General features: G+C 48.7%; 3 protein-coding genes across 6 annotated transcripts in view; 1 reads left to right on the top strand and 2 right to left on the bottom strand.

The window, feature by feature from the left end:
• Nucleotides 1-501, bottom strand: part of Wdr27 (WD repeat domain 27) — a 170,497-nt gene extending 169,996 nt beyond the window's left edge. Inside the window, exon 1 of the mRNA XM_047557521.1 lies at nt 146-501. The gene's annotated coding sequence lies outside the window, so the exon portion shown is untranslated. The remainder of the gene's footprint in view (nt 1-145) is intronic.
• On the top strand, nt 302-2,199 carry C7H6orf120 (chromosome 7 C6orf120 homolog). The gene is made up of 2 exons (XM_047557539.1): nt 302-374; nt 1,338-2,199. Exon 2 carries the CDS (start codon nt 1,386-1,388, stop codon nt 1,956-1,958), a length of 573 nt encoding a protein of 190 aa, XP_047413495.1. The 5' UTR covers nt 302-374; nt 1,338-1,385; the 3' UTR covers nt 1,959-2,199.
• A 570-nt stretch (nt 2,200-2,769) lies between these two features.
• Nucleotides 2,770-22,508, bottom strand: Phf10 (PHD finger protein 10). 4 transcript variants are annotated; one of them, XM_047557534.1, is made up of 12 exons: nt 22,358-22,508; nt 19,335-19,441; nt 17,378-17,508; nt 16,673-16,756; nt 15,496-15,629; nt 15,248-15,397; nt 14,495-14,604; nt 11,829-11,982; nt 8,676-8,831; nt 4,446-4,554; nt 3,981-4,169; nt 2,770-2,961 (listed from the first exon to the last, which is right to left on the bottom strand). In XM_047557534.1, exons 1-12 carry the CDS (start codon nt 22,442-22,444, stop codon nt 2,876-2,878), a joined length of 1,497 nt encoding a protein of 498 aa, XP_047413490.1. In that variant the 5' UTR covers nt 22,445-22,508; the 3' UTR covers nt 2,770-2,875. The 4 variants fall into 4 exon arrangements, with proteins under 4 accessions (XP_047413490.1, XP_047413491.1, XP_047413492.1 ...); XM_047557535.1 differs by having other exon boundaries at nt 16,673-16,750; XM_047557536.1 differs by lacking the exon at nt 22,358-22,508 and adding an exon at nt 22,020-22,197.
• Nucleotides 22,509-22,979: the final 471 nt, after the last annotated feature.

The raw sequence follows: 22,979 nt of genomic DNA, 5'->3' as shown, positions 1-22,979 counted from the left end.
GGCGAGGCCAGGCTCGGGAGGGACGCTCGGGCGGCCGCACCGATCGCCTCTCCCGGGGTCACCTCCGCGGCGTCCCGGGGCAGAAGGCGGCACGCAGCCGACGGAGAGGGGCCCAGGCAGAGCGACGAGCCGTCGGCAGCCTCACCTGCGGTCCCGCGGACGCCAGAGCCCCGCGGCGACGCCCAACGAAGCCCGAAAGCCAGACGTCCGGCCCGCGTCGCCGCGTCGCCGTGGTGACGGGAAGGCCCGCGCTTCGCCCCGCTCTCGCGAGAGCAGGCGCCCGCCCACTTCCGGCGCCTCACTTCCGGGCGCGACCTCCCTTCCGCCTGCGGGTGCGAACCCGCCCGGCCGGATGCTGCTGGCGCGGCGCGGCGGTGAGTCCTGCGCGGCGGCCCTGCCCCTCCGGGCGCCGCGTGCTGGCCCCGCGCCCTGCCACGCCCGCCGGGCCCGCGCTCCGCTCTCCTCCGTGTGGTCTCCCCTCCTCTGCTCTCCGTCCGGTCCTTTCCGTTCTCCCGCTGTCCTTCCGCTGCCCCCTCGCCTGCCCTCGCTGCTCTCTCCTCCCTCTGGCTTCGCCTGCCCTGCACAGCTCTCCCCTCCTTGTGGCCTGGCCTGCGCTGTGCTCCCCTCCTCTGGCCTCGTCTGCCCTGCACTGCACCGCTCTCCCCTCTCTCTGGCCTGGCCTGCGCTGTTCTCCCCTCATCTGGCCTCGTCTGCCCTGCATTGCACCGCTCTCCCCTCTCTCTGGCCTGGCCTGCGCAGTGCTCCCCTCTTCTGGCCTCGTCTGCCCTGCACTGCTCTCCCTTCCCTGTGGCCTGGCCTGCGCAGTGCTCCCCTCTTCTGGCCTCGTCTGCCCTGCACTGCTCTCCCCTCCCTGTGGCCTGGCCTGCGCTGTGCTCCCCTCATCTGGCCTCGTCAGCCCTGCACTGCACCGCTCTCCCCTCTCTCTGGCCTGGCCTGGCCTGGCCTGCGCTGTGCTCCCCTCATCTGGCCTCGTCTGCCCTGCACTGCACCGCTCTCCCCTCTCTCTGGCCTGGCCTGGCCTGGCCTGCGCTGTGCTCCCCTCATCTGGCCTCGTCTGCCCTGCACTGCACCGCTCTCCCCTCTCTGGCCTGGCCTGGCCTGTGCTGTGCTCCCCTCATCTGGCCTCGTCTGCCCTGCACTGCTCTCTCCTCCCCGTGGCCTGGCCTGTGCTGCTCTCCCCTCCTCTGGCCTCATCTGCCCTACACTGCTGTCCCCTCCCCTTCCTGTTGTCGCTTCCCTGCCGTCCCATCCCCTGCGGGCCCCTGGTTGTGTGGACCTGGGAGAGTTCAACACGTGGCTTGTGCTTTCCTCTACAGGGCAGAGCAGCCACAGATGAGGAAGAGCCTGAGCTGAGTGCCCCAGCCATGGCCCCTCCCTGGAGAGCGGCTCCCTGTAGGAGGGCCCTGCTGATGCTTCTGGCCTCCCAGGCGGTGGCCCTAGTGAAGTGCTTGGAAGCTGATGACGTTCCGGAAGAGTGGCTCCTCCTGCACGTGGTTCAGGGCCAGATTGGGGCGGGAAACTACAGCTACCTGAGGCTGAACCACGAGGGGAAGATCGTCCTGAAGATGCAGAGCCTCCGAGGGGATGCAGACTTGTACGTGTCGGACAGCACCCTCCACCCCAGCTTCGATGACTACGAGCTGCAGTCGGTCACCTGTGGCCAGGACGTGGTCTTCATCCCAGCACACTTCCAGCGCCCCGTGGGGATAGGAATCTATGGACACCCGTCCCACCACGAGAGCGACTTTGAGATGAAGGTGTATTTAGACAGGACGGTCGAACAGTACCCATTTGGTGAGGCCTCTTACTCCACAGATGGTGCAGAAGCAGGTCAGAAGCATGCGTATGCTCCAGAGGAGGCATCGCAAGAGGAGGAGTCTGTTCTCTGGACGATACTAATCAGCATTTTGAAACTAGTACTGGAAATTCTTTTTTGACTCCTGAAAATACTCTAGAGCACAGTGCTCGTAATCTGTGAAGGTGATTGCAGTTTGCTGTGAACCTTGCTACTTTTACCTGGTTGAAATTCTGGTTACTTTCTAGACAAGGGGTGGAAAAATAAAGCCATACAGTTTTGGTACCTCATATCCCCAAAATAGGAAAAGCAGGAAGCAATTTTTCTTTTGAAGCTGAAAATTTCTTTAAAATGAATATGCCCAATAAAACACTTAATCTCCACTATGATCAGTTTTTCAAGCAACCGAAAAGCAATCAAAATATGAAGTTCAGCATGTTTTCAGTTTTTACTAAAATCAAGTCAGAAATGCAATGATTTATTTAAATTCCCCTGAGCATGGATTAAAGACTCAAGTCTGCCCCAAATAGGGATGTGTTGTCTTCTATTGGAACAGGATTTCCTGGAAGGCAGTCATTTGCACATTTTTTGTTCTGTGCCAATTATATAATTAATGACAATTATAAAACCCCCCCATCCCACCCCCACACCAATCTTATCAGGCCATTTGTCATTTCAGGCTTCCTATCACTAAAGTTCTTTGGTTATTAAATAACTGTTATACTACTTAAGGCAGGCCAGAAGCACCACCATAAAAACAGTAATTTTTCAGTCTAAAGTTAAAATATTTCAAATTAAGTTGCTAAGTATTTCTCTTTAATTTTTTAGAGAAAGACAAAGCACTGAAATAAAAAAAAAAATTGGAATAGAAGCAGTTTTCTACCTATAATTAGCTTTAAGGGTTTAAGAGTATCTTATAATGAAATGAGTCAACTAGCAGATTTTAAGCTCAGTTAATTTCAAAAATCTTTTATTGGCATAAAAATGAGAATGTTTTAAATAAATCAGCACCAAATATCCCACTTCAGTGCATATGCATTAGGGCCCCCAAAAAGCATTTTATCCCTCTTTGCTGTTTTTCCCCCTTCTGCCCACTTTCCTGGGTGTTGGGGGGGCTCGCTGACAACAGTCACAAATCCAGCGACCTAGGAGAAAAATTGTTAGTTAATATAGAGTGGAATTTTATTTTTATAGGACTGAATATTAAACCATTTAGGTCTCCTTCCTTAGCTGTCACTAGTGATAATCCCTGGTAGATTTGGGGTGAGAAGGGCACTACTCTGTTCTCTAAACATAGGAAGATGTAAATATCCCTTACGATGATCAGTGTAACCAATGCTGTGTGAGATTCAGCAAGCTGGGGGGCAGGGTGCTATACAATGACATGGATCTTTCCTGAAATGCAATCATTATCATACTTTAAAAACTCAATAATACAAATTCTAATACAAAATGTGGTACAGAATTTGGCTTTTTATTAGCCTTTTTCTTGGCTGCTCCAACAGCATTCTCAAGTCAAGTCCTGGTGCACTATGCTGACGGCGATTTGTAACAGTTTTTAACTACAGGACAGGCTGCACTATATACTTGATCTGAATTTCTGTAGAACATCAAATAATTATTTAAGTTGCTTCTCGGTGGTTCCTGGGAAACAGACCTAGGCACATATTTTATAGAGTATCATACAGTGTTAACTATGCAAATAAGTTCTAAAGTTACACAATTACCTGTGTAATGTTTTAGTCCAATTACTGTAACTGACTGTGTTCTAAAGTTACCTGGAATTGTCGCAATGCCTCAGTTTATGGATATATGTTCTAATGTATAAGGCGAAGCAATCTTAAGTTTCCAGATAGATGACATATAAAAATAAAATCAAAGCACTAAAGCAAACTGATGCTCTTAAAGTACTTTAGCTATTTCAGTAGAAAACACCAGCTCATTCTGTATATTGAACTGTACTTCCAAACAGCCTAGGTGTTCTGACACTTGGCCTTTAGTTGTATTTGCCTAACGATGAAAAGAAAGTGGGCGTGACCTGGGTGATCACAGCTTCTACCATGTTTGGACAGAAGGGTCTTCATGTCACTATCGTGTCTAGCAGCCTTAAAAAGATGCTGGGAAAATCTCACCAAAAATAATGTGCTTTTTTTACAATCTTTACCTGATGGAATAGCACCAAGGCCCACACAAAAAGTATGATAACCTCTGTCACACACATCACAGAACATCATTTCTTCTTCATGGTGGGGCTGTCCACATACAATGCATGTCTTACACTCCATACACTGCCATGGGTAGGTCTTAATGATAGAAACAAGCTCCATGGTCATGTCCAGGCAAGAAGGATGGCCTAAATCAAAACCAACAGTAGCATTTCACAAAGGGTTTTTAACTAATGTGGCACATAAAATACTGGACTGCCTCAGTGCTTGCCAACAATGGCTATAATGCTTAACCACCAAAAACACGAAAATACAGTGAAGAAAACACCCGACCTTGTCTACGCCTCCGTTACCCTGTTACTGCATGACCAATGGACTGAGGTCCAGTTGACAGCTACAAACTCTAGTTTCTGAAGCAACAAGTAGGGTGGGGTTAGAATCTCAGAAGATGCCGCTGTACTTACCACTGTTATCACACTGGGAGCAGTGTATGAGTGACTCAGCCTTTCCTTTCTTGTTGGACTCCTTACCCTTCAGACAAATCCCACATAGAGCATTTGGAATGACCTTTGGCTGGAAGGGTAGAAGAGGACTGTAAATGCATGCAGGAGCTTACTGTGGGCTCAGGGGACTGCTACTTTATCGCCTTATCTTTACTTTTGGGAACTTGCTATTGAGGACCTTGTGAAAGACATCACTGGGCATGAGTCTGCTCAGAACAGAAAACAGCGTATTGATGAAGCCTTAGAATTCATTTAATATTTAGTAAACAGCACAATCTCGTGTTAAGATTAAATGTAGCAGCCTTCACTTAAGACGTACACAGTACTGTCTGTATAATGAACTGGAAGGAAAAACAAAACACAAAGTCAAATGTCACTATTAAAAGGAAGAGAAAATTCCCGTCACCAAATGACCAATACGTGAAAATTAATCTGAGTTTTAAGCAATTTATGTACTGGCTGTTTAAATATCTGGCATTACCAAAGTTTAACTTGATATTTAAAAAAATATATATATATTTTAACATTTTTAGTTGAAAGATGTCTCAAACATGACCATATGCATAAATGTCTGTGGAAAACAGTTGTGATCATTCTCTGCATATTTAATAATTAGAAGAGCTGATGCTAACAGACAAGAGCATTTGCTCTGAGGCCTAGAACAGAAGGACACGGTTTCAGATAAGCGGAAAAGTTGTCACCTAAGAAACACACATACTCATATCTGGTGAGCTCTCATCTCTCAGACTAAAAACACGCACAGCACCTGGGCTTTAAACGCTATTTGGCATCAAATGGGAAAGAACAAAGGGAAAGGGGTTCCCTTCAGGTGAAACCATGAGGACCGGAGGGCCCTGAGCAGCACGGCCGTGACTATAGGGCCAGGCTGTACTCATGCACAAAAACTGGCAGGAGGGGAAGAGAAGTGGGGCCCAAGACGGAAATGGGGCAGGAAAAGAGACCGTTTCAGGTAGAATTGTCACATTTCTGCTTTATTCCAGCACTGCCAAATCCATCTGGTATATCCTTTTCCTAAGTTACTGCACCAAAGAGTAATCTAAACAAAACTCAAGTTTTGTATAACATATTCCAGCTTTGAAATGTCTCATTGCCACCTTCAAATCCTGGTAGGCCTGAAGAATTTGCTCTTAATTCTTTTCAGTTTTTATTTTTTTAGTTATCTTTCTTTGCAAAAGATGACAGAGGCATTCAAAAAGAATTTTTGGCTTATTTATTTTAAAAAGTCAACCTTATACATAAATATGATAAAAACAATAACTCTAAACAATCACAGATGTCTCTACAAAATAATAAATATCACGGAAGTTAAACATACATATAAAATGTCACCATTAACTATTCTACATCTCCTACGTATATATTTTCATACCCTGCTCCCCCAACAGAAGGATGAGAACCGCATGCTCGACTCGAGTCCTGCAGTGCAGCTGCCCTCTGCGGAGCCCTTCCCTCCTGGCACACCCTTCCCACTGTGTCTGCACCCCAGTGAGGACGGCTCTAAGTGCACTTCTGTGATCCCATCTGTCACTGCCTCTCCATCCGCCAAAACTGAGAAGTCTCTCTGGGTCATGGTACCTGTGCTGAATGAAGAGACACCTGCACTTAACACAGGTAGTTCTCAGTTAGATGCCGGTATAGCAAGCACTCACGTCTTCCACTGAGTCGGGGAAGTGACTATATGACATTCTGAAAGGAGAACTCCTAGAGCACCTTTACAACAAGTCAGAAGGATACAACGCCAGGCTGGGCACTCGATTCTAGAGCAATTCAAGTTCTACGATCATTAAGATACACATGAATGCCTGGGATAAAAGGAACTCTAAGAAGGTTCTAGGCTTACTTCTAAGTTCAGATCACGTTTTGTTAAACCACTTACAATTTTTCTCACCCAATAGTCCTCATCTTGATGGAAAGAGGAAGAGACAGAGAAGGGGAGAAAGACAGAGTGCTGCAGCATTTTCCCAGTGTGGGTCAGCATCGGGCTCTCTGCAAAGCCACAGGCCTGGACTCAGGACTTCACATGTGGAGCGACCATGGCAGGTGGGGAAGATGGCCATCCCCCATGGATCGCAGGGTGGAAGGAGAAAGAAGGAAGCAACATGAGAACTCCCTGAAGACTCGCGGGCAGAACCCTGCGTGTCTGACAGAGACTCTATGTTCTACTTCAAAAAACTGGGAAGACATCAGAGTTTCACCAATGACAAGGAAAGTAAAACACTCACTCTCGGTTCTCAGCATCTCAAACAAAAGGCTCCCAACACACTTATCTTCCTTCTTGAAAAACAGCCAAAGATAAGTGAGACACTCACGGTAGCACTAATATAATACAGATTTTTAATGATGTACTTACAGCCCAGAATCCTAACAGTTATGCTTTAATCTCAGGTTAATGTAACCCAGACAATACTGTCCTACAAACTACGAGTGAGCACTCATGGGTCTCTCAGATGCACTATCACTTCTCACCCCACCCCACCCTGGGTGTCTGTGTGTGAGCATCAGCTTGTAATCCCTCATATTTAGGCACGTCTTGGCTTATTAATACTTTTCAGAGAGAGGTTAAGCTTTTAATTAACATGTTCACATTAACATGTAATGTCTAGACACCAGCTGTTCCCACTTTTGAAATACCTGAAACATTTTTGGTACCAAAAATGTTCAGATTATAAAATGTGTAGTTTGCATATCAGACTCCCTTGAGTACTGTTAATTTAGATTAATCTATATAATTTCTTATCTATTAGATCAATGATAACGTGGATCGTTCTTCACTTTCAGTCTACGAAAACATCTGTTTCAATATTCTCTTTTAACCCATGATCAGACAGGCTTGTTGTAAGATCCACTCACGCTGAAAAGCAAGGACCGTGTGCTTTCAGCCACCACTCAGACTTGAAGCTCCTGGACCATTAGCACATGCTCACTCATTAAGTTTCTGAAGTTTAATCTTTGGAGTTCATTTGCTTTCAGTCATTAAGGATTAACTTAAAATCTTTAGTTTAAAAAACTTAGAAAAGTTATATATGTAAAAACAAGTACAAAAATCACAGAGCTGCAGCCTGTTGAAGCCACCCTTGGAAAGCAACTCCCGCTGGACAAAGTTTAAATTTGCTTGTCATAGTCTGCAAAAACATGTATTTTTAAGTTGAATACAGAAAGACATTTTCTAATAAAATATGAAATATGCTAATTTGGGAGGGTTATTTTGTTTTTAATTCAGGAAAAGAAAGGCAGATGAACTGCTGGGAAGTGTTCTGGATGAGGGGAAGATGACCAACAGCTCACTTCACTTGCTCCCGTGGGCGATTTACACAATCACGATGCTGATATACAACAAGGTGTTTAACCACCTCACTCAGCAAAACCTTCTCATCGCCTGACCTAAAACTTCCTTCCATCCTCCTCCACAGACCATCATGGAATGCATATTCCAATACATTCCAACAAAAAGAACCGTGCACTTCCACCACCATCCACAGCAAGGCTGTGCAGCGTCCTCCCATCCCTATCAAGTAAGGCTGCTCACTCGTCTGACCCCTGTGAAGACAGAACACTAGGAATCACAGTTGCTGCCAACCTGCCACCTTACCAGAGCAAAAAGTAAACAAATATGTCCTAATCCTTATCTAAAATCATGTCGGCTATCTGCCAAAGTTATGCTAAAAATCGCCACCACGTGAGTAGTAGATATGCTTTCTGTCCCAGAGTTATCAGATGGGCAGTTGGCCCCGTGACCCCAGACCAAGCCCCATCTTTCTTAAAGGCACTGCACAGAGGCACCGGTGCATGTGCCACCCTGGCTCCCAGCTCGCAGGCTCTGCTCTACAACCACCAGGTCTGAGGTGTCGGGAAGCACACCTTCCTCCACGGAAGAAAGCATCAAGTTCCCCATGTGACGTAACGTTTTAAGAACCCATACTTGCCTGGTTGCTATTTAAAAGGAAGAGACTCATAAATTGTACATACACAGAAAACAGAAGCTAAAACCATAGCCAAAGTGACAGGAAAGCCACCAGGGAGGTGAAGCAAAAAGAAAGCGGCAGAAGGCACACCAAGGACAGGAGTGAGCTGCAGCAAGCAGGAGCTCCGGGTCGAGAGGCGCAGAGCTAACACGCTTCAAGGGAGAGGCTGGTCAGTAAGGAAGCCGCGTCAGGGGCTTTTTTCTTCTACCTTGTACCCAGGAACTGACTTGGACAGAACAGAACGCTTGGAGCCATCTTTCCTTGGAGTGGCAGCTTTGTCTCTTGACTTCTGTCTTCCCTGGAAGGCGTCCTCCTGGCTGTCAGGGGGACTCTCCCCTTCAGACACGTTGCCCGAGGAGCTGTCCTGCAGCGCAAGAGGCAGAAACAAGGTCCCTTGGAATCAAGACAGATCTGAATTTCGATCTGAGTTAAAATCATGGAAAATATGTTTCGATGTTTGAAAAGTATAAAGATCATTCTGTATACAGGAAACCTGTCTCCGGTGAGACTGAAATGCATCATGTTAAAAATTACTTATTCATGGCCATGTGTGGTGGCACACACCAGTAATGCCAGAGGCTGGGGCAGGAAGATCAGGAGTTCAAAGACAGCCTCAGCAACTCAGTGAGGCCCTGTCTCTAAATAAAATATAAAAAGGGCTGGGGATGTGGCTCAGTGGTTGAGTGCCCATAGGTGCAACCCCAGTACCAAAAAATCCTTCATTTAAATCATTTAAAAATCATTTAAATCATTTTAAAAAAACATTTAAAGCTAAGGCCATGCTTGCCAGTCAGTGCCTGATTCAGCTCTGCTTCCTGACTCAAGTCACCCAGAGCAGAATCGCTGCCTTCTGCTATCACTGCACCAACACACATCATCATTTCTCTTATCACAAGGGACCATGGACCATATTTATTTCGTATGGTTACAAATAAGTGAAGGTGTTTTAACTGAATCGCAGAGGTTATTCAGAAAGTCCTTCAAATACACGTGTTTTCAAAAGTTTAATTATGCAGGGCCTAAATCCCAACAATCTATAATAGTATCTGACATATTTTACATGTTCAAAGTTTAAGACCTCAACATCTGATCATTTACTTCATTTCATAATTTAAGATTTTCTTACAATGTTGTGTTCATATAAATTATGAGATTAAAAATGAAAAGTTGAGGCTATCCATAGCCACCTATTAAGCCCCTTGAGGAAGTGGCAGGGTTTGTGAGTGTGTCTCCTCACGTTTCTGGTGTCTACATCCTGCAGATACCCAGGTTCTCTCTGACACACACACCTACCCTTATAATGTGCCTGCACTTTCTTAAACACAAACTAGATTATTCTGCAGCAACGTGCACGTAGGCTTGGACACATCTGTAAAGCACCACGTACATTTTCTGTCACTGCTTATTCTCTGAACTGCCTTTTCCTGTAAATGTAATAGCACCGACAGTGAACACTAACACTGACCTCTAATTCCACTATGAGAACACTGTTAACACTCAAATCAACAGCTTTTTTCAATTAAATTTTGCCAGCATCTGATTAAGTCCTTAGAATGAATTCTCTTAGCAAATCTGCTAGATCAAATTCTATGCAACTTAGAAGTATCACCATGAGGTCAAAATACGTCCCCAAATGCTGGACTGACGGACACTCCCCCGCCTCGCCACCTAGCCCTACACAGCTCCCCTCCTGGCAGCACCAGCTCGAGACTCGGGCAGGGCCATGTCTTATGTGACATGGATGACTAAACATTTCAGAGGGTGCTGGTGTCGGGATACACGGCCACTCAGTGGCAGCGTTCTCCTAGGTCCAGGCTGCCCATCTGGGTGTGCAGTCTGAGGTGGTGAGCTACTTAAAGGGCACTCACTTCTGAGGAAAACCAGAGCCCGCACCACAATGCATGAAACCTGAACCACTGCTGGAGTGCTGCTCACCTTCACCTCCACAGGCATCACTTCCCACACCCTCCCAGGCACCAATCTCCCCACTCCACAATGCACCCACCTCCCATGCCCACAGCCCACCACCTCCCATGCCCACAGTCCACCACCTCCCACGTCCACAGCCCACAACCTCCCACGTCCACAGCACACCTACCTCCATTGCCCATAACCCACCACCTCCCACGTCCTCAGCACACCTACCTCCCACGTCCTCAGCACACCACCTCCCACGTCCTCAGCACACCTACCTCCCACGTCCTCAGCACACCTACCTCCCACGTCCACAGCCCACCACCTCCCACGTCCTCAGCACACCTACCTCCCACGTCCACAGCACACCTACCTCCCACGTCCACAGCCCACCACCTCCCACATCCTCAGCACACCTACCTCCCACGTCCACAGCCCACCACCTCCGACGTCCTCAGCACACCTACCTCCCACGTCCACAGCCCACCACCTCCCACGTCCTCAGCCCACCACCTCCGACGTCCACAGCCCACCACCTCCCACGTCCACAGCCCACCACCTCCCACATCCTCAGCACACCTACCTCCCACGTCCACAGCCCACCACCTCCGACGTCCACAGCCCACCACCTCCCACGTCCTCAGCACACCTACCTCCCACGTCCACAGCCCACCACCTCCGACGTCCACAGCACACCACCTCCCACGTCCTCAGCACACCTACCTCCCACGTCCACAGCCCACCACCTCCCACGTCCACAGCCCACCACCTCCCACGTCCACAGCACACCTACCTCCCACATCCTCAGCACACCTACCTCCCACGTCCACAGCCCACCACCTCCGACGTCCACAGCACACCTACCTCCCACGTCCACAGCCCACCACCTCCCACATCCTCAGCACACCTACCTCCCATGTCCTCAGCACACCTACCTCCCACATCCATAGCCCACCACCTCGCATGTCCACGGCCCACCACCTCCCACGACCACGATGCACCCACTTCCCACATCCACCATCCATAGCATGCATACTGCCCGCATCCTCTGTCCACAGCGCCCACTGCCCATATCCATAGTACGCCAACATCCCACCATCTTGCCACTGCATTTCACTGTGACAGAGTCATGCAGACCCCAACGAACAGCACAACGTAGTGGAAAATGCAACATCTTCCCCTAGCCAGCCAGGAAGCAGTAGCTCGGCTGATGTGCTCCCAAACCAAGACAGTAAACTCCCGCTCGCTGCTCCACCTGACCAGAGAGGAGGACAGTGGAGGTAAGACTTAGCCACACGCAGCACACCTGCCTCGACCCATGATGGAGTTTCTTGATAAAGCTCTCAGGAAGTCATGCAACTGTCCTTCTCAAGAAGAGCATGGTGCACAGGTCAATTGCACATCCCACGAGAGCAGCCAACACACGTGCACAGACAAGCACTCCTACCGAGGTGCCTTTATTTTTCCGTTTCTCGTCACCTCGACCATCTTCAGCATCATCCGAGTCACCGTCACTATCCAGGGCAGGGAGTTCAGGGTCCAGTGGGGGCTCGTACAGCGCTGTGTTCAGTGGCAAGTACCGAAGTTCATCTGGCGAGTACCTAAGTGCAGAGAGTGCTTTCACGGCTCCATTACAATGAGAGAGACTTAGAGCTGTAAAAACAGCCTGAAGCTTCTCAATTTAATACCTTTGAAAATGATCAGAAATAATTATTCTTTCATTTTCATCATTATGTTGGGGTAATAAATAAGAAACCTGATATTTTTACAATTTTTCACTAATCATGTAGAATATGCATTTGATTCTTTTTTTTTTAAGTACCCACTGAGCCACATCTTCGGTCCTTTGTATTTTTTTCATTGAGACACAGCCTCCCTAAGTTGCTGAGTGAATATGCATTTGATTCTTATTATAAAAAGGTAACGTCTCTCCCCTTTACCCTCGCCAAATGAAAACATACAAAAATAAGAGGACACAGCGGGGAGGCAGCGCCCTGGCCTGGGCACAAGAGGGCACAGAGGACACAGCAGGGAGCCAGCACCCTGGCCTGGGCACTAGAGGGCAGAGAAGGCACAGCAGGGAGCCAGCACCCTGGCCTGGGCACAAGAGGGCAGAGATGGCACAGGGGGGAGGCAGCGCCCTGGCCTGGGCACTAGAGGGCAGAGAAGGCACAGCAGGGAGCCAGCACCCTGGCCTGGGCACAAGAGGGCACAGAGGACACAGCAGGGAAGCAGCACCCTGGCCTGGGCACAAGAGGGCACAGAGGACACAGCAGGGAGGCAGCACCCTGGCCTGGGCACAAGAGGGCACAGAGGACACAGCAGGGAGGCAGCCCCGGGCCTGGGCACAAGAGGGCACAGAGGACACAGCAGGGAGGCAGCCCCGGGCCTGGGCACAAGAGGGCAGAGATGGCACAGCAGGGAGGCAGCCCCGGGCCTGGGCACAAGAGGGCAGAGATGGCACAGCGGGGAGCCAGCACCCTGGCCTGGGCACAAGAGGGCACAGAGGACACAGCAGGGAGGCAGCACCCTGGCCTGGGCACAAGAGGGCACAGAGGACACAGCAGGGAGGCAGCCCCGGGCCTGGGCACAAGAGGGCAGAGATGGCACAGCAGGGAGGCAGCCCCGGGCCTGGGCACAAGAGGGCAGAGATGGCACAGCGGGGAGCCAGCACCCTGGCCTGGGCACAAGAGGGCAGAGATGGCACAGCAGGGAGGCAGCCCCGGGCCTGGGCACAAGAGGGCACAGAGGACACAGCAGGGAGCCAGCACCCTGGCCTGGGCACTAGAGGGCAGAGAAGGCACAGCAGGGAGGCAGCGCCCTGGCCTGGGCACAAGAGGGCACAGAGGACACAGCAGGGAGCCAGCACCCTGGCCTGGGCACAAGAGGGCAGAGAAGGCACAGAGGGGAGGCAGCGCCCTGGCCTGGGCACAAGAGGGCACAGAGGACACAGCAGGGAGCCAGCGCCCTGGCCTGGGCACCAGAAGGCAGAGAAGGCATGGCAGGAGGCAGCCCCGGGCCTGGCCCTTTCACACCCCTCTGCACCCTGCCGCAGCCTCCCTCCTGGAGTGACAGGCACACTGCACAAACTCAGGCCCTCCGATAGTGGGAATAGGGCTGGGAACGCAGAGTAAGAAGCACCTGCAGGAGCACCTCGCCTCACACCGGTGTAGCCTGTGCTCCTGCACTTCTCTCTGAAGCTAGACTGCACCCTTCTCTACAGTGGACAGCACCCGGCTGGCTGTCAATATTCAGGGACGCCTCTGTCCCACCCTCGGGAGAAACCTCATGCATGGACCAGCGCCTCCTTCAACTAAAACAGCACACCAAAGGCCAAGGGGTTGGCAGACGGGCACACAACTTCTAAAGATTGGTTGAACCTCTCAAAAAAAAAAAAAAAATTTGAAAATTAAAATTTCTGCCCAAGACTTTGACTTTCAAGTTGGAGCATATCCTCTATTTTAGATTCTACTCTCCAACAAACACCCTCTGTTCCTAAGATCGTTTTATGGTAAGGTTAAAGCTGAAGGAAAAGCCGAGACTTGAACCACAGTGAAGCCCTGAGCCAAGTGCTGGTGGTGGTGGTACTGAGGTTCCACTCAGCCTGGGAACAGGGAATACGCTGCGTGCCTGGCGGGCAGACTGGCGGCAGCAACCAGGCCCAATCAGTAACACGGAGGGTACCCGCGTGTAGATGCTGCCCTGGCAGCCACTCTGCTCCTTCTCTGACCTCCTCTGCAGTCTGAGTCAGTGCTTCTCAAAGTAACCTGCGTGTGAACCATGTGGGTGCCTTACACGCAGACTGAGCAGGGAGCACAGCTGGGCTCAAAGTCTGCCTCTCCAACAAGGCTCCTGGCGCTACCACTGCTGCCACGCACGGACCTCAGCTTCAGCCACAAGTGCTACAGAACCTTGGCACTGTTTGTGACAAACCCATGTGGGACGAGTGGGGACTCTGGCAGTGTTCAGACTCCAGCTGATGGATTCTCCACCACAGAGCCAGGGAGGACGGAGAAGACTGACACAAACCCCACACACCATCTTACAGCGCTATTTGCAAACCCCAAAATCATTAGGGTCTGAAGCCCATGGTGATGAAAACTCCCGAAGTACCTCTTGTAATACTCCTGGAACTGTCCGGGGATGAGCGCCACGGGGTAAGAACTGACCTTTGTCCGCTCTGTCGGCAATACTCTGTACTTCCCTTGAGGAACCTGGATAACCTGGGTCGACACAGAAATGCAAAACTGATTCCACAACAGGAACCCAGGCTCCAGGAAAAGCAGCCCCAAGTGCCAGTCACTGCATGCATCCCCCACCCCACAAAGGAACCTAGGTTTAAGTGACAATGAGAGGTATGACCCAAGGGACAATGTGAGCATCTTGTCTGCCTGTTCACCAGAGCAGTTTCTGAAGAAAGGCAGGAGGTGTCTTGCTGACCACACAACAGCAGTGACCTGGGCAGCCTATAAAACCTCTCTGAAGCTCAACCTCCTCCTCCATGCAATGACTCACAACAGTGGAACCTCTGGTGGTTCACTGAGAGCATTAGATGAACTGCTATGGAGCGCTCTCGCCATCGCCTGGGGCACAGCAAGTGCACTATGTTGCTATTCAACAGAGCACCAGCCCTAAGGCAAGAGACCTCACCCCCGCAAAAAAGCAAGCTGAGCATCGTTACAATCATATCTTATTTTCTAGTGAGGAAAGGACACAGAGCTGGTACCAAAAAGTCATGAATATCTTATTTTCTAGTGAGGAAAGGACACAGAGCTGGTACCAAAAAGTCATGATAACAAAGGGGAGACAGCCACAGCGATAGAGAGCAGGAGCTGGGCTTGGGGCTCCTAGATCTCAGTCCCCTACGTGCGTCTGCAGGTCAAAGTAAGCTCTTCTTTCTTCCATGCGTTCCCGGTTCAAGTTGCTGTTAAACTCAGCTGCTTTTTTAGCAGCCTTCTTAATGTACTCAGGCACTTTGCTGGCTTCAACTTTCTGAGTGTTCTGTTGTTGCATTTGCTGAAATAAAAAGACTGAAGTTGGAAGTCACAAATAACTTCACAAAATGTCAGTATCCCAAACCCAAATAAAAGATGCCAGGCCCCTCAATTACTTACAGAATATTCTTTGTAATGATCTGTAATTCGCTGACGTTCCTTCTCTTGTAGAATGACGGAATATTCGGCATGCTTGGCTGGATATTCTTTTATCATTAAATCAATCACTTCATCACTGCGCAATGCTGTTAAACCTATCACAAAGTTAAGTGAAAAAAGCTCCTTTAAGGCTTGGTGGACAAAAACCACTGTTTGAAATTAACTTATCCTTCAAACTACATTTAAAAGTTTTTAAAATAGTTAAAGCAAAATATTGTGATACATTTGAAAATAATAAAACTTAATTTACAACAAAAAAAATCAAACAATTAAAAAGAACAATTATCTTGCAAAGATAAGCCAACTTTTTCACCAAATGAATTTCTCTTAATTTGTGTATTATAAACATATATTCCTTTACTTAAAATGACTGTTAAACGATGATGAACACAAACCACCACCAACACAGGACATAAGAGGTATAAAAAAAGGTCAAATTCCATATACTACATATATACAATCAATTCAAGTCAAATTTCAAAAGTCTCAGCAGCACCTCAATGTACGTAATTTTATAATTATGAAGATAATTTTCAAAACTCAGAGTATCAGATTGTTACCAATTGCTAAAATGAACTCCCACAAATTTACATTACATTAAAAAGTAGCCATGTTACAAAAAAAGGCTCATGAAAAGAAAACTACAAATAACAGCAGGTGGATAAGCACACTGAACTAAAAATGCAGCCAAAAGTGCCTGTTAAGAGCTAAGAATGTATTGGTTCAATTCCCAAAAAATAGAGAAGGATCTATACTTTTTCTAAAAATCACATATTTTACACATAATACTTTGAAAGTTCTGTGAAAATTTCTATTATCAGAAAAATAGGGGTTGGGGAGATAGCTCAGTCGGTAGAGTGCTTGCCTTGTAAGCACAAGGCCCTGGGTTCGATCCCTAGCACCAAAAAAAAAAAAAAAGAAAGAAAGAAAGAAAAATATATTGATAAATATATTGATATAAAATATAAACTTCATTCTCTTTTACATTTTAATAATCAAAAATAAAGTAAATAATTCAGGATTTAAATAGCCCAGCATATTTTATTAGTCTTGTAGAACAGATGAGGAAGGAGATGACCTCTCATCCACAACCACCTCTGAACGCTCAGCTGGGAAATTCACATGGAGTCTTCGTTACCTAAGGTGCACTGAGTCTCTGTGATGACGTTCAGCTCTCTCAGGTAGAGCTTCTCCTTGTGAGACAGATCTCGTCTCTCTAAATCTCCAAGAAAAGAACAAAAAGATAATTAAAAATAGTGACATATCATGCATTGGTAAAACTCTTATTAGCTTAAAAAACTTGGATTTTTAAAAAATTTTCATATTACATATTCCAAGATTTATCAAGGGAATCCTATGAATTCAAGGAAGTTAAAATGAAACTGAAAAAAGAATAATCCAAAGGAAGCAGGTAACATAAAATAGCTGCATGAGCACAGTTGGCCAGAAGTGGCCTTGCTCGTTATCAGTACTCCTGAGCTCACAGAGCAATGGGAAAGGACCTAAAACTGGAGACTACAAAATGATCTTTCCTAAAACCTCCCAAAGGAGATTCACCTTTCTCATTTTGCCTTTCAACCAGTTTACGAGACTTCAGAAGGCATCAAGAGTGGAGAGCGATACTGAATGACAGCAGCAGCAACTGAGAGTCAGCAAGCGAGAACACAGGCCATGTCACAGGAGGCTGGGCCAGAGCTCGGGGCAAAGTGCACCACGAGGCCCCTGAGCAACTCAAGGCCCCTGCAGCAACCACTGGCCAGGACCCAGAGCCTGGCAGCTGCGCACAGGAGTGCTACCACCTGACAGCTGGACTAATCCGCCGCACACACTGAGGCTGAAGTACCTGGATATTTCCGCTTGAAGGAGGTCACGCCCAGGTACTCGCTGACTTGCTCCTGAAGCATGTAGTACTCTCCGGTTTCATCAGGGGGCCATTTGTACTCTATCAGATTTTCAGCTGGATAGTAACTGAAGCTGAGCACAGAAACACATCACGCCTTAAGTGTGCCTTCTACTAGATTTTGATCACCTACATTTTTGAGGCCATTTTAAAACTATTTAAATACTTAAATTCTTGTTATAACTTTATTTCGTATTTATAAAAGAAAATTACAAAACAATCATGTGGAATATCACATCAAAAAGACACACTGAAAGTAATACTTTCTGTGTCACAAGAGCCAACACACAAATGCTAAGAACAAAAGCACTTCCAGCCAAATAGACGATGAAGCAAGGCAGAGCTATGGGACCTGAATTCAGTCTTTCCAGCTTCACACTCAGTACAAGCACTTCATTCACACAAAGAAGCAACTTCTGGCTCTGGTCTGCTGCTCAATGAGCCACCACAGCTGGGAGGGCAGAACCTTGAGTACCTATTTCTTAATGAAGTGAACTATTAACCATGATCATTCTCGTATATACTCCACAAACCCAGAAGCAAAGAATGCACTTAGTTTGAAGTTCCAGCGCACGGCATTCTCTCTCAGGATCAGGGCCATCTGGCTTCTGCCTGAGGGGAGGACAGGAACGCTGTCGACAGCATCTATCCATTTAAACAGCACCCCGAGAAAACAGCACTCCCAGAGCTGAGTGGGCAGGGACGCTACCTGCAGCAGTGTGAAGCCGACCCACCTCTACCACTCGCACCAACACCTCAGCAACTCAAGACGGAGAACTCTGATGTGGCAATGGGTTCTTAGATAAGACACCAAGCCCAGAAGGCAGAAAAAAAAAGAAAATTTGGACACTTATCTGATAAGGGATTAATATCCAGAATGCATTACAAAAAAAAGAAAACTCCTGAAATTCAGCCATAAAAAGTGACCCAAATAAAATTAGACAAAGAATATTTCTCCAAAGTTGGAAATGGACACTAAGCACATGAAAAGAGGCTCAACTTCACTGGTCACCATGGAAATGCAAGTCAACATCACGATAAGATTCTCACTTCACACTTTTTAGGATGACTATTACTAAAAAAGAGAGAATAACAAAATTGAAAGGATGTGAAGAAACAGGAGACGGCACTGCTGGGAGGAATGCAGAAAGCTTTGCCACGGTGGGAGTGTCTGACAGTCCCTCAAAAAGCTAAATGCAGAATTACCACAGGATCCCAGCTATTCCCCTCCTAGGCATGCATCCCACATCAATAAAAACAGGGACTCTGAATGCTAGTGTAGCACTATCCTCCCCAACCACAGGGGACAACGACCCAAAGGTCCACCAACATATGAGTAAATAAAATGCGGGGGCACATGCACACAATGAAATATTCTTCCAACTCAAAACGGAAACTGCTGGCATATGCAACAGATGGACGGACCTTGGAGGCATAACACGCAGTGAAAAATTCACACAAACAAGAACAAAAATTGTACAGCTCCCCTTCTATGAGGTATCTAGAGTCATCATATTCACAGGGAAAGAAAGCAAAACGGCAACAGCAGGGGCTGGCGGAAGGGAAGAATGGGAGTTTCTGCTTGTTTGCAAGATTCTAAAAACCATGGAAATGATAGTATGACGGTTGCACAACGTTGCAAATGAAATTAATGCCACTTATCTGTCCACTTAAAAAGAATTAAAATGATGAATTTTATGTATTTATATATTTTACCATAATTTTTAAGTGCATTCATTAGCAAAAAAAAAAACTGTGGAGTTACATAGTTAAACAGAAAAAAATATTCTACAGTTTTTTAAGAACTTTTTTTTTGCCAGAGCTGGGGCTGGGGGAGAGAGTAAGAAAGCACCGACACAAACGAGAAACCTCACGACACTGAGCGGCAGAGCGGCAGTACCCCAGGTCCTGGCTTGAAGTCTCACAGCTCCTCGAGCTGTCTCCCGAGCCCATTCGCCTCCTTTTGGATGGTTGGGTCCCATCATTGGAATTATCTTCATTATCATCCTATACATTTAAAAGAGTCAAAAATAATAATGAATAAGAGATGGAATGTAAATAAAAATAACTTATCTTCCCAGGTTTGCAGAGTCTCATCAGGTGAAAGGCTTCCCAAGGACAACTGGTTACAACAAATATTAATTTCCCATTGTAACTAAAAGAGACATAATATGGCATAAGAAGAAAACTAACAACTGATCATTAAACCAAATAAAATAAGGAAGTTTTCCGTTAACCTGTAACTTTAGCTCTGCTCTCACTTTCTTTACCAGCTGAGGTCAACTGCTGCATCACTCGGAAGCTGAAGTTCATGCTCCTACTCACTCTGGGGACAGCATTTAATTCAACTTAGAACTGGCCCACATGACCATTCTAATCAACAGCTTTAAGCACTTGCATTCTTGTGAAAAGGAGAGAAGACTAAAAATACATTGAGTCCTAACCACATTTTCCTTACATTGCAAAAATTCAACAAAAATACATTCTAATAAGCACCATCAATCATATACCAATATACCCATATTCAAAAAGGAGCTGCTTATATATTTTTACTGCAATACATTATTTGATAATATCAAGGTGTTACGTTCAACAATTCCATCAAGGGAATGAATGAGGTATCAGATGTTAGAAAACTGATTTATTTTCATATTAGCCAAGATGTGAGGTCTACAAATCAACTCCCCCCCCCCAAAGTAAAGTAGCTTCTAACTGTTAAACACCATAATCCTCTTGTTAATTTGAAAATTGAAAATCCTCCCGCAAAAGAAAACCAGAAGGCAGGAACAGTAGTCAGGTACGCCAGAGGAGCCTGCCCAAGGCATCTCACCAGGCTGCACCCTCTCCCAGGGTGACTTTTTTCTGTGAGCTCTCCAAGATTCTAGGGCAATAATAGGTCTCCTATTGTGTGGCCAATGCAAGGATTTAATGAGTTAACACCTATAAGAAACGTAAAGCAAGGAGGAGCAGATAACCGTCTGATAAATGTTGGTTAGAAGTATGATTATGATGATAAGTCTCAAATGTTTCCGGTGGGCAGGAATTCACAAAATCTCTTCTCAGTGTCTTCTTCAGTTCTCATAAAATAAGCATTCAGTTAAACAGCCTGAATATTCCCTTTAAGATTCCCAGCCAAGTAGAACTGGAGAAGAATCTAAATCCATTTTCCCAAAATTTACATCAAGTGGCATCACAACTGCAACGCTTCATATTCAATAGTCCAGCTATAATTCATTCGAAGCATTCAAATGTCTCTGAGCACTTTTAAGGATTAACGATCTTCTTTCTTGCTTCTGCTGGGTTGTGTGTGTGTGAGTGAGAGATGTTGATGCTGGGGATGGAACCCTGACCCTCCCACATGCTGAACTGGTACTCTACCACACAGCCACCTCCCAGTCTACCTTCAAGGATGTTGATGTCAACATGCTTATTTTCCTGTGTTGGACTAAAAAATCCACTCAAAAACAGACAAACACAAAACATAGAAACCTCGAAAGAGCTGAAACCATAATTTGATACACTATACAAACTACTTTAAATTTACTTCTAAGAAATCTAGGCAAATACAAAATTACATAAGGTAAACATGGTCAGCTGGCCTTTTTGACTGCAGAGAGACACTGCAGTCTTTCTCAACACACAATGGATTGAGATTAAACTACAAGAATTTATTTGTAACCATGATACTGATAAATAAGTATTTGTTTTAAAAAATCATGAATGTACAAAATTAGATATTTGCATTCCAGAGTTATGGGTGGGCTCCACCTTTGGACCACATGAGCTCCTATTCATCAAACCCTTCAGGTAAGACTCCAGAGGTAAGACTTGCATTCAGGAAGTGCTGGCTACGTGCCCACCAAGGGTCAGAGGCCTGGCATCAGATTCTGAAGGCAGAGTGATGTATACTAAGGCTTAACAACTAGTTGCTCTCAAAGGTGGGGCCCTTGAGAAACTTTCAAAAATAGGTCTTGATCCTTTTGCCTGGAAGATCCCTGGAACAGGAAGAGCCACAGGGCAGGACCCTCTCAGACTACCAAGAGGGTTTCCACTATCGATGCTGCTAACATTCCAGGGAGAGCAGGAGCTCAGGGACTCCACTTCCCAGTCTTTTCCGGGGAGAGCAGGAGCTCAGGGGCTCCACTTCCCAGTCTTTTCCAGGGAGAGCAGGAGCTCAGGGACTCCACTTCCCAGTCTTTTCCGGGGAGAGCAGGAGCTCAGGGGCTCCACTTCCCAGTCTTTTCCAGGGAGAGCAGGAGCTCAGGGACTCCACTTCCCAGTCTTTTCCAGGGAGAGCAGGAGCTCAGGGGCTCCACTTCCCAGTCTTTTCCAGGGAGAGTTGGAGCTCAGCCATTCACTTGTCTTTGAACTCCCAACTTTTCCCGCAAGTTTGGAAGTTTATAAAGTCATTCCTCCCCGACAACTTTCTGTCCCAAACTACTAAACGAACTTTAGGAACGAAGTGCGTTCGCGGGTGATATTCACTTCGTCCCCGTGTTTCTCCCCTTCTGTCTGTGACTGAAAACACCGAGTCCCCTATACCCCCCGAGAAGGGCGCAAAGTTCCTAAAAAGTTCCCGTACGACCTGCGTCTGTGCGCGGGGTCCGGCGCCCTCCAGCCCTTTCGCCCCGTCTCTTTGCTCCTCGTCCCAAGCTTTCAAATGGCCCCCGGCAGCCCCCCGGGCCAGGGTCCTGCGGGGAAGGCCCGGCCGGCCCAGGACGCCGCCCGGGCGGCGGGGCCCAGGCGCGCACTTGTTGCTCGGGCGGCGCGAGGCCTGCGCCCTGGCCCGGGGCCTCCGGCCTCCCAAACTCCCGGCCACCGCCCCCGCCCCCCGCCCCAGCCGCGCCGCCCCCGCGTCCCCACCCGGAGCGCGGCCCTGCCCCGGCCCGCCGCCCGCGCTGGGCCCCGCCGCCGCCTCCTCACCTTCGGGGACTGCGCGCCGGGAGTGGCCGGGTCGCTGTCGCACGGCCGCGGGGACAGCGCCGCCCCGGGCCCGGCCGCCGCCGCCATCAGCCCCAGCGCCCCGCGCCGCCGCCGCCGCCGCCGCCGCCGCCTGGTCCCGGCCGCCGCCGCCGCCGCCGCCGCCGCCGCCGCCGCCGCGCGGGCCGCCCGCCGCCCCGGCCCCGCCCCCTCCGCCCGCCCGCCCGGGGGCCGGCCCCTGCCGCCGCGCGCCCCGCGGCCCGCCAGCGCCACCGCCATGGCCGCCAGCGCGCCCGGCCGCCGCGGGCCCCGCGCCGCGCCGCTCACGCCCGCCGCGCCCGCAGGCCCGCCCGCCGCGCCGCGAGCCCCGCGCCCGCCGCGCCCGCGCCCGCTCTCCCGGCCCGCGGCCGCCGCGCCTCGCGCCGCCGCCGCCGCCGCCGCCGCCGCGGCCCCCGGCCCCGCCCCGCCGCGCGCCCCGCCGCCCCCGGCCCGGCCCGGCCCGGCCTTCCGCGCGCCCGCCGCCCCGCCGCCCGCGCGCCCCGCGCGCCCCGCGCTCCCCGCGCCCCGCTCCCCACCGGCGCCCCCTCCCCCGCCCGCCGCCCGCCCCGCCCCCACCGGCGCCCCC

Source organism: Sciurus carolinensis, chromosome 7 (genome assembly GCF_902686445.1).
Source record: "Sciurus carolinensis chromosome 7, mSciCar1.2, whole genome shotgun sequence".
Classification (NCBI taxonomy): Eukaryota; Metazoa; Chordata; class Mammalia; order Rodentia; family Sciuridae; genus Sciurus; species Sciurus carolinensis.
Note: the sequence above shows the minus strand (reverse complement) of the source record. Positions and strands in the feature narration are given on the sequence as shown.

Bases quoted from the DNA above. Each gene is read 5' to 3' on its own strand.
- C7H6orf120 (XM_047557539.1), top strand. From the start codon at position 1,386: ATGGCCCCTCCCTGGAGAGCGGCTCCCTGTAGGAGGGCCCTGCTGATG.
- Phf10 (XM_047557534.1), bottom strand. From the start codon at position 22,444: ATGGCGGCGGCGGCCGGGCCCGGGGCGGCGCTGTCCCCGCGGCCGTGC. The intron at 14,605-15,247 runs GTAGGGGACTGA...GTGTCGACCCAG, and splicing joins ACTTTGACCTGCAGACGCAC to GTTATCCAGGTTCCTCAAGG. The intron at 2,962-3,980 runs GTAAAGATTGTA...TTTTTCTCCTAG, and splicing joins CCTTGGTGCTATTCCATCAG to GTCGCTGGATTTGTGACTGT.